This window comes from Medicago truncatula, chromosome 5 (genome assembly GCF_003473485.1).
Source record: "Medicago truncatula cultivar Jemalong A17 chromosome 5, MtrunA17r5.0-ANR, whole genome shotgun sequence".
Classification (NCBI taxonomy): Eukaryota; Viridiplantae; Streptophyta; class Magnoliopsida; order Fabales; family Fabaceae; genus Medicago; species Medicago truncatula.
The window spans coordinates 6,549,778-6,569,391 of NC_053046.1; the positions used below are offsets into that span (position 1 = coordinate 6,549,778).

Genomic DNA, 19,614 nt, shown 5'->3' on the forward strand with positions numbered 1-19,614 from the left:
TTTTAAGGAATCCTTTTACCTTTTCGATACACTGTTCTTTAAACTCTAAATTAGTGCTATTTTGATATAAAAAAACTCAAAATTACTACAAACTAGCTGAAATATTTCATGAAACAACCTTCAATAAAAGGGGTAAAGACCAGGAAAGTATTATCAAAAAAAGAAAAGTCCATGAAAGTGCTTTGGTAGTCAATTGAACAGTGGTCTCGGTTGTGACTTTGCCATGCCACTTTTCCCAACCAAACCTCGAGATTGGGCATGCTTTATTTTAGATATTTTAAAGGCTTAAATATGAAAATTGTTCCCGCAAATATCTGATATTTTGGTTTTAGTCCATGTAAAAATATTTTTTTGGTTTTAGTCCCTGCAAATATAAAAAATTTGATTTTGATCCTTGGTATTTTATTTTAGTCCTTGTAAAATTGATTTATATTGGATTTGGTCCTTGTAATATGTAGAATATTTGATTTTAGTCCTTCAAAATGAGGATTAAAATGAATATTATAGGGACCAATTTCAATATGAAATGATTTTACAAGGATTAAAACAAAATACCAAGGACTAAAACCAAATATTCTATATTTGCAGGGACTAAAACAAATTTTTTTTTTTATAGGGACTAAATCCAAAATGCCAGATATTTACAGGGACCATTTCCATATTTAAGCCATTAAATAAATTTGTAGCACTTATTTTTCATTGTTACTATGTTTTTTAGGAAAGTACCTTTGCTACTAATTTAAAAGATCGATATTAGTATATTTTAACTAATTAATATTCTTTTAAAAAAAACTAACTAACATGACAAAATCTTCATAGTCAAAAGACTAAATTAATTTACCCAAAAAGGACTAATCATTTCTTATTCAAATGAAAAATATTTTCTCAAGAAAATTTAGAAAGTCAAATTCAATTTTTTTTTTGGTTACAAGATCAAATTCAACTTTGTTGGAAAGATATAACAAATAATTCACGGAGGCATATAAGAATGTCAAAAAAGCCTCATAAACATTGATTAAAAAAACATTGAATTGATGAAACTATTTTCTTTAAAAACCATTCCAATAACCTTTTGACTCAATATCTTATTTTAAAAAATTTTAAAAAACATCGAAAATGCCTTTCAGCAACATTCAATCTTGTTTTTGACCTTTGATGATTAAATAAAATAATATAAAATAAATAAACAGAACTTATTTATTTAACAAAAGAAAATTTACATGAGTTAGATTTTAAAGATTCACTAAAATCAGTACATATGTCAAAATTCGACGAATGTTATCAAAATAGTAACACATATTATCCATCAAAAAGACCTCACGGCGGTAGCGGACGTTGAATATCTAACTGGAGAGAAAATTATCTTATTAAATTTTTTAGAAAAGAAACTCATTTATTAATATCATAATAACAAATAAAAAGTATATGAGTTTAATTAAGGGTTAAATATGTTTTTGGTCCCTACATTTTACGCGATTTTGAGAATAGTCCCTACATTTCAATAAATGTTTTTAAAATCCCTACATTTTTCCTCCGTTAGCGTAAATAGTCCTTGTTGTCAAATTTCTAACGTGATGTCAATGTTGGTGGTTCAATCTCGCTGGAAAACGGCGGGGAACTTCACCACGGTCTTTCTCCGCAACGTCGTAGATGCGGATCGCCAGTGTTCGTGACATTTCCAGTGAAATATGTTGGTTTAGATGGAAAGATTTGGAGGCCGAAAGCGATGATGTTATCGTTGAAAGTGTTTGCTGTTGCGGGTGTGGAAGGTGTTGTGGTGGAGATTTGGTGGGGTGGGTTTGAACTTGTTATGATGGCTTGTGTTTCATCAATATGACACTGAAGGCAGGGACCAATTGCACCAACGAAAGAAAAATGTAGGGATTTTAAAAACATTTATTGAAATGTAGGGATTATTCTCAAAATCGCGTAAAATGTAGGACCAAAAACATATTTAACCCTTTAATTAATTAACCATGGTGGTTCTTTTACCACACTTATATAGAAAAATTTCATAGTTATAGTTATAGTGACAACAAAAACCAACCATTCATTTTCATTTTCATTTTCATATATTGATTCATCTTATTGTAAGCAGCATCCCAAAAAATACGGTTCAACTTCTTATGGGTTCTTCTCTTCCATCATGGACCTTCTTCAAACCCTAATCTTCATCTTCAACTTCAACCCTTTCTCCATGTTCAGCCGCCGGTACCACTTTTCTCTCTTCTTCTTTCTTTCTTTTTTCAATCTATTTTCAAACTTTTTCATTTTCTTCAACTTCATCACCGTTTTTTCTTTCTTGGGTATTTTTCATTTTTTTTTTCAATTTTTTTCTTCATTTTCAGTCCTTCACTGTTTTATTTGTGTCATCTATGATATATGGTTTGAGTAAAGATACTTTCTTTTTTAGTTTTTTTTTTTTTTAGAGCGAAGAATACTGTGATTAATTTCATTTGAAAATTTTGGGTTTATGGTTAAGATTAAGCAAAAATGGTTTATTTAAGTGTTTATCTATGGTATATTTTGTTTCCTTATTTATTTTTGTTTCCAAAGTTTTGATTTTTCTTATTATAGATGATTGGTTTTAAGCAAGTTTGGTATGATAATTAATTAAACTTTTGAGTTTTCACTTAGGTGGGTGATAAGGGTTCTTGTCTTTTCTATTTCTAGCATGTTAAGCTGAATTCCTATAATTGGTTCCTATCTTTGTGTACATGCTGTTTATTTATTTACTTTTGGCATTATATGCTGCTTGGTATTAATATTAATCTAACGTATATAACACATGGTGCTTGTGTCAAGAATGGAATTACTTGTTTTGTAATCAATGCTGTGTAAAGTGTAACTGCAATTTGTTAAATTAAATTTTGGTAGCTTAGTAACTGGGCCATTTCAATTTTTAAACATTACCCTTTCTGTGTGCAGCCTTTTGCTATTTATTTATAAATTAATGTAAGATTTTGTTAAATGACATTTCTCTCAAAATGTCTTTTCATTTTCTTTTGGAGCCAAATGAAATTATGAATAGGAAAATATTTGGTCACTTGACATTTTTATGTTTGTAGAAATGCGTGTATTATTTTTATATTTAATTCATATGCACCGTCAGATAAATATTTTTTACACTGTCAATCAATTGTAACTCTTAGTTTGATCATATGATTGGTTGTGATTTTGTTATGGTGTATAAAAATTAAACTCATTATTTCTATCAATGAAAGCATTCTTTGCTATAGTTGTTTTTTATGGCGTGAAAAATTCTAACATGTATTTGTGGTTCGAATAGGGGATTATTGCAGCTGGCCAGAAAATTCACTTGTCATGTGGTTCTGTCATTAATCTTATATTACTTTGTTGCGTATGAATTATGCTCTGTGAATGGCGTACAAAATTCACCAGATTATGATGCCTGTGCATCTTTTGAGAAAAGCTACCATTTCGATTCTTCAGACACCACCGTTAGTGACTCTCGTTTAAGCCACGGGTTTCCAGCTGCCCACAACGGTTTTGGAAATGTGTGTCCAAGCAGTCATTTGTTTTGCTTTCCTTCATTGTTGGATGGGTTTTTTCGCGGCGATAAAATTAAAAGGGAAGCGTCTGTAGAAGAATCTGGTAGTCAGTTCAAAAGTCCACATTGTGTAGAATTAGCTCAAGATAGTTTGCAGGCAATTAACAAAAGCTGGTCATCTGACTTTGGTGTGTTTAGGCTACTTAGTGGAGGGGTTATCTCATGTTCTCTGAACTCGAAAGGGGGATTGAATGAGGTACCGTCTCTTCAAACTGAGATTGGTAGTAAAAATGATATTTCCTCGTGCGGAGGCTCTTTACTTAAGCTGAAGTCAAAACATATTCGGCCAAAGACCTCTGAGGTATCGACCGAATCAAGTTCCTTGGATGGTTCTGTCTCACCTAATATAAAGATTGGCCCTACGGTATTGGACTGGGGACAAAAGTATTTACATTCTTCTTCAGCAGCTTTTTTAACTGTGGCGAATACATGCAATGAGAGCACATTGCACCTCTATGAACCATTCAGCACGGATTTACAGTTCTACCCCTGTAACTTCAGCGAGTTTTCGCTAAGGCCTGGTGAATCAGCTATAATTTGTTTTGTTTTCTTCCCTAAGAGTCTCGGCTTCTCATCAGCAAGCCTGATTTTGCAGACAAGTTCTGGTGGATTTGTAGTAGAGGCTAAAGGACATGCTACCGAGTCTCCTTTTGGAATTCAGCCATTATTGGGGGTGGAAATCTCTCCTGGTGGAAGATTGAGCAGGAATTTTTCGTTGTTCAATCCCTTCGATGAACCGCTTTACCTGGAAGAAATAACAGTTTGGATATCAATATCTTTGGGGGATAATTATTCTGTTGAAACTGAAGGAATTTGTAGCGTAAATCATTTTCAGGTTTTTGATACCCGTCTCTCCCCAACCGTTAAGGATCGTTTGGTTGTGAGGAGTAGTCAAGTAGGGTCACCAATAGTAGCAATTAGGCCACATAGGAAGTGGAATATTGGTCCACATAGCTCCGAAACTCTCTTCGAGGTTGATATTACAGTTGGATTTGAGGGAAAAATCTTTGGTGCATTTTGTTTGCATTTACTGAGATCCTCACAAGACACGTCTGATACTATTATGGTTCCTATTGAAGCTGAAGTTGATAGTCATTCTGCCTCTGACACTGTTGGTAAATTTGTTTCAGCAACTCTTGAGGGTCTTGCCACATGTGATAGTGGTGAAATTGCTCTCACTATCTCTCTAAGGAATGATGCCTCTTTCATTTTAAGTTTTGTTAAAGTTCTAGAAGTTGCCGACATGGAGCTTTTCCATATCAAGTACAAGGAAGGTTTATTGCTTTTCCCTGGTACCGTTACACAAGTTGGCATTATTTACTGTAGTCACCTTCACTTGGATTCACCTAAAGTTTCTGACTCCCAAGTGAACTGTAAACTGTCAATTCTGACAAATGACTCGAGTAGTCCCCTGATTGTGATTCCATGTGAGGATATATTATATATTTGTTCTGAACATCACAGGCTTTCATCTGCTGGAGTAGAAGACAAGTCTAAACACATCGAAGCTCGCAATACGAGGGAAGGGTATGTCAGCAGAAGTATGCAATTGCCACCAAATGTCAAGGTATGTTAATTTTACTCTCCTTCATTTTCCATTTATCGCAAGTTGTTCTGTGTTTGCATGTTCATAATGCACTGCAATGGAATTTACACATCATATTGGGATTAAGTTTACTTACCTTTCTTTAAATCATCCATTGTTGAGTATACATCTATTGATATTTCCAATTTCGAATAATCATTAAAACATTTCTATCTGCTGTTTTTGTATACAGGTTTTAGAGACAACAGGAGATGAGCTAGTTCTTGAAAACTGGAAGTCTCAAGGAACAATGAGTGGCATGTCGGTACTTGAAGACCGAGAGATGCTATTTCCAATGATTCAGGTCGGAAGTTATGTCTCTAGGTGGATCACTGTGAAGAATCCAAGCCAACATCCAGTTATGATGCAGCTTATCTTGAATTCAGGAGAACTAATTAACGAGTGTAAGGGACTACATGATTTATTAAACCCTTCTTCTTCTGGCAGTTTGGTCGTCGATGAAGGTGCTACTCCAACAAAGTTTGGATTTTCAGTACCAGAGAATGCGCTGACCGAGGCTTATGTGCATCCTTACGATCATGTAACTTTAGGGCCAATTATTTTTTATCCATCCGATCGTTGCAGCTGGAGTGGTTCTGCATTGGTAAGAAACAATCTTTCAGGTGTTGAGTCAATACCTTTAAGAGGATTTGGAGGGTTGCTTTCTCTAGTTTCTCTTGATGAGAGTTCTGAGCATGTTCATAGTGTAGACTTTGATCTTAAAATGCCTAAGCTGCTCAATTTTTCTCTTCCCTACTCTTTACTTCACACAAAAGAGATAACTTCTCTCTGTTCACAACCTTTAGTGAAAGAGTTATATGCCAAGAACACGGGAGACTTGCCCTTGGAGGTTAAAAGTATCCGAGTTTCTGGGAGAGAATGTGGGTTGGATGGATTTAAGATTCTTAATTGCAGGGGTTTCACTCTTGAACCGGGGGAGTCAATCAAACTTACGATGTCATACCAAACCGATTTTTCTACAGCTTATGTGCATCGGGACCTTGAACTTGCATTGGATACTGGTATTTTCCTGTTACCAATGAAGGCAAGTTTCTCACATGATATGCTAAGTAACTGCAAGAAGTCCGTGTTTTGGACGCGGGTTAAAAGAACTCTTTTTGGATTCCTTCTTGTTGCATCTTTAATATGTTTTGTATTTTGGTTCATATCCCCTCAAAGCACTGTGTTGGACTCCTTGGATTTCTCACACATGAGTGACGGTAACTTGGTCCACACCACCGCTATGAAAGATGGTGGGAAAACCTCTTTGCTGGATCACAACCAGAGGAAGAGTGGTAGTTATTCATATGGTATAGGAAATCCGTCGGAACATAGAACGTCTCAACATCCGACACAGACTTCTGAAAACCATCATTCTCTGGATACTCGAGTTCCAAGCTCCGAACAAATGAAAGCATCTGAGAATGGTCATCTTGTGGTCAAAACTGGTAAAGATAAAGGTAGAAGAAGAAAGAGGAAGAATCTTGGTGCGAAATTAACAGCATTGTCTGAAGTTTCAAGTAGTCAAAGTGGCAATTCTACACCCTCATCCCCCTTATCACCAGTTACTATGCCTAAATATAACTGGCCATTGTCTTCTGATGTAGAGCAACCCCTTGAGACTCTTGGTTCAACAACATCGGTGGCTGCGCAACATTCTGTGAACAACCAAGGTTCTGTTTTGAAGCCTGCTTTTCCTCAAGTGTCACATTCAGCTTCAAGACGCGCTGCGACTGCTAATATAACTGTTAAGTTACCTCATGCTACTTCTCCCTTTCGCGCTGGCACTCATACACCTTCATTGTTGTCATCAGAATGTACTGTTGCTACTTCACATGCTAGAGCTCCTGGATCAGAACTTGATAACCAAAAAGATGTTCGAGCTGAAGAAGTGACAGGACCAGCAGATGAGTATGAATATGATATTTGGGGCGAACATTTTTCTTTACCTCACTTGTTAGTTCCGAAAAATGTTACTCACATGAAGCCGAGTCCTGTGACCAACAATAGTTTCGACAGCTTTTTTGTAAGGGGTCCTCAAGCCCTTGTGACAAATTCTCAAGAAGGATAATTAAGTTGAAAAATAAAAAGCTAGCATAGCTGCTATTACTACTACTACACTCATGCACACTCACTATGATCAACTAGTAGTGTAAAACAAATTATGATGTTGTGAATATTTTAACCAAATCAGTGCATGACAAAAATCCTATACATTTTTTGGTAGTAAAGGGAAAATAAAATTTTTTTTTTGAGAATCAGAGAAAATGAAATATTGAAATGTTGGACCTGGTTCTGGTTTGGTTGGGCTATATGATATTTGGTCCATATTAGTCTAGGAAGGTTGCTCAATAGGCCTCCCAGGTTGCCCAACCCATGAAAAAAGTCGATAGGTAGATAGCGATGTATCTCCCGATAAGTTCGTGCGATTGATCTATAGAGCAATTTCCTCGGTCTAGTTGTCATATGATCTCTCGTTGGTTGTGAGAGAAAAAAATGCTAAGGTTATGAATTTAGTAAGATTGTTTTTCTTTAGCATGTAGGAAATGTAATCTAAGTAATTTTGTAAACGTAAATGTGTTCCTAGGCCAGAAACTGCATTATTGATGTGCTATATAATCCTACGAAGTACTAGTCATTGGATTCCAAAAGTTTGTTTTACATTGGTTGGTATACAGCTTGTAGTACGGGTTTTTCTCTAACCAGGACCTATTCTCTGGATAGTGTTTTCATTTTTGGATGCACTGACTATGACTATTGACCAATGACAACATCTTCAATTTCAGTTGCGTTATTGTTGGCCAAGTTTGTTGGAGGGTTGAGGAAATATCACATCACATTAGTATAAAATGGAGAAAATTGTTTTTTATGTAGGAAACTTCCTATTGACATAAGTAATTTACTAAAAAGTTCCCAACAGTAGTTAACAACCGTTAGAAGATGCGCCGGCAGTTAACTGCCACTGGGACTCAGCAGTTGTTAACTGCCGTTGTTTTTTGCCCCCCAAAACCAGAAAACCCCTACCTCTCCTATTCACTCATTGCCTTACCTCACCATTACCATTCCTAAAAAAAATTCAATTTCAAATATTTTTGTGTCAAAATCTTGGTTCCAAATCATTGCTGATCGATTGCTAGGACGTTTCTACACACAATATGCATCAAAGAATAGATATTACAACGTTAAAAGTCATTAAATTTCATTGATTTTTCTGGTTTTTTTTTTGTACTGTCTCGAGCTGTACCGGCAGTTAACTACCGCTGGTGTGAGCGGTTGTTAACTGCCGCTGGTAACTTAGAAAACTTTCAAAATTTTCAAATGGCAGTAGCTACTGCCCAATTTTTTTTTCCTTTTTTTTTTTTGTTGTTGTTGTTTGTTTATGTTATTATATGATATTAGATACATGTTTATTAATTAGTTTACAAATTATATGTTGTTTATTTATAGATACAGTTGAGAATGCGGATGATGATCTGGGTGATCGAAAACGTAATGTTGTCGATTCCGTTAAGGTTGAAGCTCCCATTAAGGTCAAAGCTTCCGTGAAGGTTGAAGCGTCCGTTAAAGTAGAGGCTTCAAGCGTCAATTCCGATGTGTGTAAACTTCGTGACAACGAAGTGGACACGGCTCATTTCTTTTCGACACGAGAAACATGAAAAGATAAAGAGGAATTGCTCGGTTGGGTCTGTAACGCCCTTTTTTATTATTTATTTATTTTATTGAGTTTAGATGTCTTTTTATAATTTAGTCGATTTATTTTGATGAGTGATATTTTGTTATGTTATATGTTGGTATTTATTAGTATAATATATATGTTATCTGGTGTAGAAATATATTTGTTATTTGGTGTAGAAATATATATGTTATCTGGTGTAGAAATATATTTCTTATTGGGTGTAGAAATATATATGTTATAGAAATATATTTGTTATAGAGATATATTTGTTATTTGTTATAGAAATATTTTATATTAAAATAAAATATTGAGACGTTGGGGGCAGATTTGGAAATAAGAGAAAATAAGTAGGTTAAAGATTTATATAAAAGGGAGAGTTAGAATTAGAAGAGAAAGATTTACGTGAGACCTGTTTTTGGAGAATAAGGGAGAAAACCAAGAGAAGAGGAGAACCAGAGAAGATAACCTTTCAATCGATCAATCTAAGGTAAGGGTGAGACTAACTTTCTCTAATTCTAAGTTGTATAATTCTGAAAAAGGGTTTAACCTTGTAGTTGTTGTTAGATTTGATGTTATAGGAATTAGGTTTATAATTCTGGAATAGGGTTTAACATGGTTGCCGCTGTTGTCGTCGATGTTGTTAAAGTTGTTGGTTGTTGAGTCCATGCATACTTATCTAAAGTTGAGGGCTTGATGCCCTATGAGCCTATTTGCTCTATTAAGTTGAGGGCTTGATGCCCTGTGAGCCTATTTGCTCTATAAGTTGGGGGCTTGATGCTCTGTGAGTATATTTATGCTCTATACGTTGGGGCTTGATGCCTTGATTGGTACCACATGCATATTGCATTGTCAAGTTGATGTTGTTGTCGTTGCATTGTCGAGTTGATGTCGATAGTGTCGCATTGTCGTTGTTGTCAAGTTGTCAATTACTAATGAGTTGTTAATGAGAAACTATGTGAAGTATCAATATTATTTATTGTTGTTGTTTATGTGAAACATGGTTAATGATGATTTGAAGTTGATTGATGATTTATAGTTGGAACTATGTGAAGTATCAATATTATTTAACTATGTGAAGTATCAATATTATTTATTGTCGTTGTTTATGCTGTTTATGTGAAGCATGGTTAATGATGATTTGAAGTTGATTGATGATTTATAGTTGGAACTATGTGAAGTATCAATATTATTTATTGTTGTTGTTGTTTATGAGAAGCATTGTTGATGATGATTTGTTGTTGTTCTGTGTTGATAAATTCTCTCACTTAAATTATTGTTTATTAGTTTTACTAAAGATGAATATGTGTTGTTATGTGTCGTTAAATTCTTTTAAAGAATTATACGCTTATTGTTATTGAATGTGAAATCTCACCCCTTCTGTTTGAATGTTGCCTCTACGTGGGTAACGTGCAGATAACCAGGATTAGCTGTTGAAGTGAGTTGACTCTCTCACGCGTCGTCTTAGGGTCGCTCTGATACGTAACGGGATGAGGATATTTGTGTTGTTTTTCATTTGTTACATATTATTATGAATTATGTTGATGAACTACCCAGAATGAAATTTTAATAAGTTCTTTATGTTGAGGCCGTGGTGCCATTTTGTTGAATAATGAAATGTTTTTCCGCTGCGATGTAATTTGAATTATTGATGAAAGATGTTTAAATAAATAATAATTCTACTATATTTATCTTTTAAAGTAGTGTGACATCCTGTTTAAGTTGATTACTCTGATTATTATGTAAAAAATTTGAAGTTGGGAAAACAGGGTGTTACAGGGTCCGTCGACAAGCAAATAGGGCTGGATTTACGGTTATCATTAGAAGATCTTGTGAAGGTAGAAATGCTATGTTGGAGTTGGTTTGTGAACGGAGCGGCGAACATAAATTACCGAAGACAAAAGTGAAGCATGAAGCAACGAGATCAAGAAAATGTGGGTGTTTGTTCAAGGTGCGTGGGTATGTCGTGAGGGAAAACAATGCTTGGAAATTGGCTATTCTTAATGGCGTTCACAACCATGAGATGGTGCGGTGTGTAGCAGGGCACCTTCTTGCCGGAAGATTAATGGAGGACGACAAGAAGATTGTACATGACTTGACCGATTCTTCGGTGAAATCAAAAAATATTTTGACTAATTTGAAGAAGAAAAGGAAAGAGTCCATCACAAATATCAAGCAAGTCTACAATGAACGTCACAAATTCAAAAAGGCAAAAAGGGGTGACTTGACGGAGATGCAATATCTAATCTCAAAGTTGGAAGAGAATGGATATGTTCATTACGTAAGAGAAAAACCGGAAAGTCAAACCGTTCAAGACATATTTTGGACTCATCCAACTTCGGTAAAGTTGTTTAACACTTTTTCGACTGTTTTGATAATGGATTCCACGTACAAAACCAATTTGTATAGAATGCCATTGTTTGAAATAGTGGGAGTCACCTCAACCTATTTGACATATTCGGTTGGTTTTGCATTTATGACGTCGGAGGTGGAGGATATCTCTACTTGGGCTTTGCAAATGTTGCTTAAACTTCTTGAACCAAATAGTGATATGCCCAAGGTGGTAGTGACCGACAGGGACCCGAGTATGATGAAGGCTGTAGCAAATGTTCTCCCCGATATTACTGAAATACTTTGTTATTTCCATGTTGGCAAAAATGTTAGATCAAGAATCATCACCGATTGCAAAGTTAAACAAAATGTTGTTGTGGTGGATGAGCAAAAGAAGATTGTCGACGAGGAGAGTCATAGTAAGTTAGTTGATACCATATTTGATGCATGAGAAAAATTGGCTGAATCTCCTACTTAAGAGTTATATGCGGGTAATCTAGTGGAATTCCAAGATGCTTGTAAGGATCATCCAAAGTTTCTTGAATATGTTGAAATTACCATTTTGAAGCCTTTTAAGGACAAACTAGTGAGGGCATGGATGAACCTTGTGTTACATCTTGGGTGTAGGACCACGAATAGAGTTGAAGGAGCTCATGGTGTGGTGAAGGAATATTTGTCCACCTCCAAAGGTGATTTGGGTACTTGTTGGCATAACATAAATGAGATGTTGGCAAACCAATTTGGGGAGATACAATCATCGTTTGGTAGGAGCGTTACGGTCTTGGAACATAGGTACAAAGATGTCACTTTGTACTCCGGGTTGGGGGGTCACATGTCTAGACAAGCCATGAACTTTATTTTTGTGGAAGAAGCGCGTGCTAGGAAAACCTTGTGCATCGAGAAGAAAACTTGTGGTTGTGTTCAAAGGACATCGTATGACCTACCTTGTGCATGCTTCATTGCTATGAAAATCCGTCACAACAAGCCCATTAGATTGGATGAGATACACCCGCATTGGCATAAGTTGTATATGGGTGAAGAAGAAAGTAATGAAGATTTGTTTTCGGTCGCGGAGAAGTGGTGTGGTATCCAAGAATGTCTCGAAAGAGTTCCGTTTCAAATGAAACTAGAAATGAAAGAGGGTATGCGGTCGTTAGCGTTTCCGGAGACCACAATGTTGTCACCACCTCCAATAAAGGTGCCAACCAAAGGAGCTCCCAAAAAAATCAAAACTACACGTAGGATCCCATCTAAGTGGGAGACTATTGATTCTCAACATCCGGAAAGTCAATCTTCACCACGAAAAAAATCTTCACAACCTAAATGAAAAGGTACTCGCATTGGCATTTCTCCGGTTCCGGTTCCGGTTCCTAATCCTAGCTTGGTTTCAAGAAATTATGATCCATCGAATCCTATGTATTATGTAACACCCCGTTTTCCCAACTTGAAATTTTTTAGCATAAATCAGAGTAAAACACCTTAAACGGAATGCTATACTTCTTTCAAACGTAAATATAGAAAAATTACTATTTATTTCAATCATTTCATAATATCAAAATTAAATCTCAATGCAGCGGAAAATATCTTAATGAAACATCATGTTTGCACAACGGCCTCAACTTAAACAACTTAATAAAAATCCAGTCTAAACAGTCTTCGACATAAAAGTCATAATAAATCACGTAATCATATAAATATATTCTAAACCTATTAAAACAATCAAATAAATTAAATAATTCAAAGAGGGCGTTACAACTCTACCCCCCTTAAAAGAATTTCGTCCTCGAAATTCAAAGCACACAAGAAAATGAATTCAACTATTGCTCAAATAGCTTAGACTATATATAGCCAAATAGAACCTTCAAACAAAACATACAAACCACATTAAAGTTAGTCAGTCAAATATGATCACATAATAAAACATCACCATTAATTAGAAAAATACAACGACAGTATTCAACTGTCACACGACACAAACGACTCAACTACTTGGCCGGACGGACCAACCTGCTCTGATACCAATTGTAACACCCCGTTTTCCCAACTTGAAATTTTTTAGCATAAATCAGAGTAAAACACCTTAAACGGAATGCTATACTTCTTTCAAACGTAAATATAGAAAAACTACTATTTATTTCAATCATTTCATAATATCAAAATTAAATCTCAATGCAGCGGAAAATATCTTAATGAAACATCATGTTGGCACAACGGCCTCAACTTAAACAACTTAATAAAAATCCAGTCTAAACAGTCTTCAACATAAAAGTCATAATAAATCACGTAATCATATAAATATATTCTAAACCTATTAAAACAATCAAATAAATTAAATAATTCAAAGAGGGCGTTACATATTACATGCCAAAATTCATGAGACCATACATTGAGGGAATTGTGGATGTTATTGATGACGGACATTGTGAGTTTAGGGCTATTGCCGAACGCGTGGGTTTGACGGAAGAAAGTCATGTTATGGTGCAGAGAGCACTTATTAAAGAGTTGAAAGAGCATAGGAACAAATACATCGAGGTATATGCGAGCGCGGACCGTTACAAGTACATTTTGGATGGATTGCATCCTCCCAAAAATCCTAGTAGCTTTGCACCTCCTAACAAATGGTTGACATTGCCGGATATGGGACACATCGTTGCATCTTGTTACAATAGGCCGGTGGTGGAGATGACTACCCTTGATATTGAAGTCTCTGAGACTTTTTTCCACTTAGAGGTGCGCATCCGGTTAATCCGAAAAGCAACATGATTTGCCTTGGTTTAATCCCAAATCATTTTGTCATTCTTTCGTTGAAAGATGGTTGTCCACTACCTCCATCATCCACGGAGTGGAGAAATCATAGGAGCGATGAGGCAAAAACATGAGATTATGAATTCTTGGATTAACACGATCGTTTCCGAGCACTCATGGAGATTGAAGACAAAGAGAGACCGATTCCACCAAAAAAACCAACAAATGAAGACAATCCAATTATGTTTCATGACACTCCGGTTAAAGGAAACGAAGAATTTGAAGATGTTATGGAACATTTAGATGATTTGCTTTTGTTAGATGAAATATGACACTTTTTGGTCGGTGTTAATCCGTTTTTTAGTCGAAACGCGCGGACGTATTTTTTGGAATATATAATGTAATGACCAATTTTTGGATGATATGTAACTAACCTTTAACTATATATATATATATATATATATATATATATATATATATATATATATATATATATATTTGAGTTTCACATTTATTAGTAATTAATGTATATTACGTGTAATGTGTTGCATAATGTGGAAAATTTGACGAATTTCAAACAATTGTGAAACGGTAACGCATTATCGATTTTGTGTAATGTTACCGAATAATTGATAACCTATGAAATGTTGATGTTTGTGATTGCTGGATGTTGTTGTTTCGGTTTGATTTCCTCCGGAATTGCCATTTGAAATTATAGGTAAAATAAGACAAATTTCTTGGGTTAAACCAGTGCAGACTGCACTGGTTCTGTTAACTGGTGTGAACGGCAGTTAACTGCCGCTGGGTTCCAGCGGTTGTTAATTATCGGCGCTTAGGCTAATGGTTGTTAACTTCCGCTGGGGACAGTTATGTAAATTACTTGTGTCAATAGGAAGTTTCCTATGTCAAAAAATCAAATTTTCTAAAATGGACACGTTGAACAACATACTAGTAGGGTATTGTATACTCAATTAATAATACCTAACAATTTTGGGGTGTAAATGTGACGTGGAAACTATTTGAAGAATTGCTCAATGCGTTGTGTGGATTGCTTAAAAGTTTCTTGCATTTATCAGATCGTATTTCCTAGTTGTATAAAATCTAGCGGGAGTTACGCTTGATGAACACTTTTTGTAGATAATTGTAACTCTAAATGTGTTAGATTATGAAGGGACACACACATTAAACAAGAGCAACGACACAAATGAATGTTACACTACACTTTTACCCAACACCTTGAGACAATGAATTTATGAGTTCTCTCGCTTGTAAAGTGCTCAACCTTCATATTTTTAACCGATGTGGGACTCATATTGGCTTTCCAACAATCTCACCCTCAAGTATGAACCTATCAATTCATAATTGCTCACCCCTCACGCGGAAGCTCATTTATTCGCACACAGTCGTACTTGTACCATCGATCCCTCACTCAACAGAATCACCTTTGCAAGGAAGACTTTCGACACAAAGAGCCGTTCGAGCCATTCGCTGAAAAGGTCACAAGGGAGCCTATGGGACCACCCACATTAGGCAAGAGCAACCACACATGTGAAAGCGACACCACCCTTTTACCCAAAACCTCGAGATAATGATGGATCCTCTCACTTATAAAGTGCTCAACCTACACTTTTCTAACCATGTGAGGCTTCTATTCACATTTGCTTTACAACTCTTATTTCATAGACCGAACAATCCATAAGGCCCATAGAGCAATTGTGAACTATTTGTATAGTCGTTTTTCGTCTTATTTCGTGATTTGCGCATTATTTTAGGCTCTATGTGATCTAGCCAAGTCTTCGATGGTCGACACGATTTTTTTGTTTATTTTAGTGTGCTAAGATAATTGAGAACTTCTCTATTTATAAGAAAAATGGAGAAATAAAGGATAACATTTAAGAAAGCAATATATCTCAAGATTTTTAAATAAGTTAATTTTGAAAAAATAAAATAAAAAGTACAATATACGACTAATTTTTCATATCTTTTCTCATAATTTTCTTTGAAAGAATATATTTTCTCTTAATAAAATCCTCCATTTTATTTTGGAAAAATGGAAAGCATCTCAAGATTTGTTTTAGGTAGGGGCTAGCTAATAGAAAAAAGAAGATAAAAGATAAATTGTTATTTCCAAATACATGATTTCAGATTTATGTAAAAGGGAAGTTGAAAGCTTCCACACTAAACCAAACAGACACTAAGATTTTGTAACACATCCAATAAGCACTGGGTGTCTTAGGAGTTAACATAATGGTGATTGCTCATCCGATCCCTTTAAAATGCAGTATTTTAATGGAAGCTAGATCCGGCGTTTCCGACAAATTTGAGCATATAATGCAAGAGATGAACAATCACCTAAAATTATTAGCAAATGTTATGGAAAGTGAAAGGAAGATGAAGAGTCTTCCAAAGCAAGCATGCAGGGAGGAGATCTATGTTGGTATGCACAATCAAGATGTTTTGATCATGGCACCAGCCAAATGTTAAATCCAAGTTTCTGATATTCTAATTTTGTACACACATACATAAACTTTTGCGGGCCTTTATTAAAATTTGTGACTTCTATTAGTAATGCAATCATGTGTATGGTTGAGACTTATAGTTATACGGCCAACAAGAAATTGTTGTTTGTCTACACAGATGAAAGGTACTATTCAATGTATAGGTTCATTTGGTCCTTCCACCAATTGGATTACCTAGCAATTAGTGGTCCAAATTCTATTTTAGGACCATTTTTCACATCATCAACATATTCCAATTGTTGGACCAAAAATTTTAAAAAATACAACGTGGTGCTATCATTATGCATTGAATGACAAACAATTAATTTTTCCAATTTAATTCATGAGACCCTTCTAATTAATATTTTTTGAAATTTATGCTATACACACAACACAACTGATTAAATGTATATGTTGTATATCCCCGTGAGCTTAGCTCAATTGGTAGGGATATTGCATATTATATGCAGGGGTCGGGGTTCGAACTCCGGACACCCTACTTCTCCACAATTAAATTGTGTGAGCTCTAGTCACTAGGCTACTTGACCAAAAAAAAAAAATGTATATGCTGTATTTGAGTTTGAGCTGCCGTCAATATCCACAAAAGTGAAAAGCTGACTTTGGAAAGAAAAAGAAGGTATATGGGTGCCACACAAAAGTTGGTTTCTTTGTGTGACAGCAAAAATGGTTATAGGCTTTAAGCTCTTCATCACATTATTGTGTTCCCATGGTTGTTCATGATCATTGACACACAATTGTTGTCGGCAATAAAAATTTGTCACAAATCAAAGTGTATGTTTATAGAAAATAAAATAAAAATAAAATTTGATTCTCGTTTTGGATGAGATAAAATGATTTTGACATGTCCTTAAATATTATTGAATTTAAGTAAAAAAAAATTGAATTGATTTTGTATTTGGAATTCACTAGTGTGAAACAGAGGTTAAAATATCCCATTTTATACCCATTATAATGATAATTTTATTAAAACATGAGCACAATGACATTTTTGCAAGGTTTTTTTTTGGTACAAAACCGACTTCAAATGGTGCAAAAAGGTTGAAAACGTATGTTTTAAGCCGGATAGTTAGACAATTTGCTATATTTCTCAACTCTATTGCGAAAAAACCCTTATTCCTATCGCCAAAGTCGTCTTCTTTTTTCTTGTTGAGACCTCTTTTTCATTTTTGGTCATCTCTTGTTCTTTCTCACCCCTCGACTTCAACAAGTTTTACTCACTTGTTTCTTCCGCCAAGGATGTTTGTGAGGAAACGGTCATGTACGTTCCTCGGTGTTTATCCATATGCTTGTTCATGTTTAAATATGTATATCTGTTGGTATTGTAGTCTTTTAAGTGATAATGTGTTTATGATTTTTGTGTTATACGTTTTTTTATTCATGTTGAAATTGTTATGTGTTCAGATGAACAAATGCCATCCATATTAATTCAGTAAGATTTTCTTCCAAATTAATTTGTTCTACTATTCATTTTTTATTTCGGCGTTTAATTTAATACGTATTTTTTTTTTGTTTGTTTATGTTATTCTCGTTATATTTGAGTTTCTTTGATATTTTTTCAAGAATATCATGATAGGGTACATTGAATTCCTATGGTTGGAGGATGACATTGAAAATCAATTTCCAGCCTGTTTAAGAAGCGGAAACATGCCATTTTTAGTAACAAATACAAAGATGATTAAGGAATATATATAATCTAACAAATGGAACATTATTTTTATTTTTTTTTTATTTTTTTTGGGTACAATATTAATTTCTTTTAATTATACTAGTTTTTGTTGCTTCATTATTCACATCTCTAAGAACATTAATAGAAAGAGTTAAGACTACTCAAACAGATGTTTCTATCTATGGAAATCGATCAACCGATGATGATGAATCTCATGATTAGATATATTATTAATCTTCAATGAACTATGATATAACTGATTGATTAATCAAACTTGGTCTCATCTATAACAAAGTTCATGATGATTATAACTAAACTTTGTAGCTAGATTTTTAAATCGCCATTATCAAAATTAATAAAAAAAAAAATACATCTGAGTCAACTTTTAACAAAATATAAACTGACATAAAAGGTTCCCCATATACTATACCGGAGCATTTTAGGATGCGCATGGAACCGACATAAAAAGGCTCAATTTTACACATCGGTGATTGCTCTAATTTGAAGTTAAATCATGAGGTTTTTATTTTTGAAATTGATATTTGAGATTGACCTTAAATTTATTGTTCAACTATCTTTTACATGAATATATCTTGGGAAATGCTAAATTTATTGTTTACTTACGTTCAATTTACTTTTAACTAAAATTTACACATTTAAAATCAATTTTTGTCACTCAAAACCAAACACACAAAGCAAATGAGATATTTCCAAATAATAAAAGAAAAATTATATAGAATAATGATTAGGTATATAAATAAGACAAATTCTATGGTACACCCAATAATTTGAGTGTATTGGTACACCAAATCCTTAAATTAATAGTTAAATGAGTTATTTTTTGTAGGAAAAAATTATTTTCTATCACCTATGATTATAATAACTAAATCTTATTAACTAAAATCGTCAACGCAATAAAATTTGATTTTTCTGAATTCTTATTACTCATAACAGAGAATTTTGATTATTTTTTACAATAAAATGTAAAAAAAATTAGTATGATTTTTATAAAAAATGAAATGATATTTTTTCTTATAAAATGATATTTTCTAAAATATATATGTCAACAAACACCTATTTTCTTCATAAAAAATTATAGTTAATTTATAAAAATTGTAAGCAAGAATACCGGTACACCGTAATTTGCAGGTGTACCGTAGAAGTTTTCTATAAATAAATTAAACCGTGCGTACAAATATATAATTGGATTATTAATATAGAAAAGTGTAGATATTTTGACAAGAAAGCATGCACTTAGCATCACAATCCAAAAAGTGATTTAAAAACAAAAAAATGAATGGAGATTGGGCATTGGAAGAACGAAGCCATTTTCCCACTTTTTTCATGTGCATGTGACTGTGTCCTTCTCTTTTCATGAATCGCAACAAATTCACCACTCACTCATCCTTCTACTTTATGCTTTGGATCAAGCTCACAATTTTATGGTGAGAGTACGTTTTCGCACAAGTGATGCATGGGACCACCTGCTCCATAACCCTACAAACTAATAACAAATGGATGTAC

General features: G+C 34.4%; 1 protein-coding gene across 1 annotated transcript; it reads left to right on the forward strand.

Moving 5' to 3' along the window:
• The first annotated feature begins 2,037 nt into the window (after window positions 1-2,037).
• LOC112421812 (uncharacterized) lies at window positions 2,038-7,372 on the forward strand. Its single transcript, XM_024783618.2, has 3 exons — window positions 2,038-2,211; window positions 3,290-5,138; window positions 5,350-7,372. The coding sequence occupies exons 1-3, from the start codon at window positions 2,147-2,149 to the stop codon at window positions 7,225-7,227; spliced, it is 3,792 nt and encodes a 1,263-aa protein (XP_024639386.1). The 5' UTR covers window positions 2,038-2,146; the 3' UTR covers window positions 7,228-7,372.
• Window positions 7,373-19,614: the final 12,242 nt, after the last annotated feature.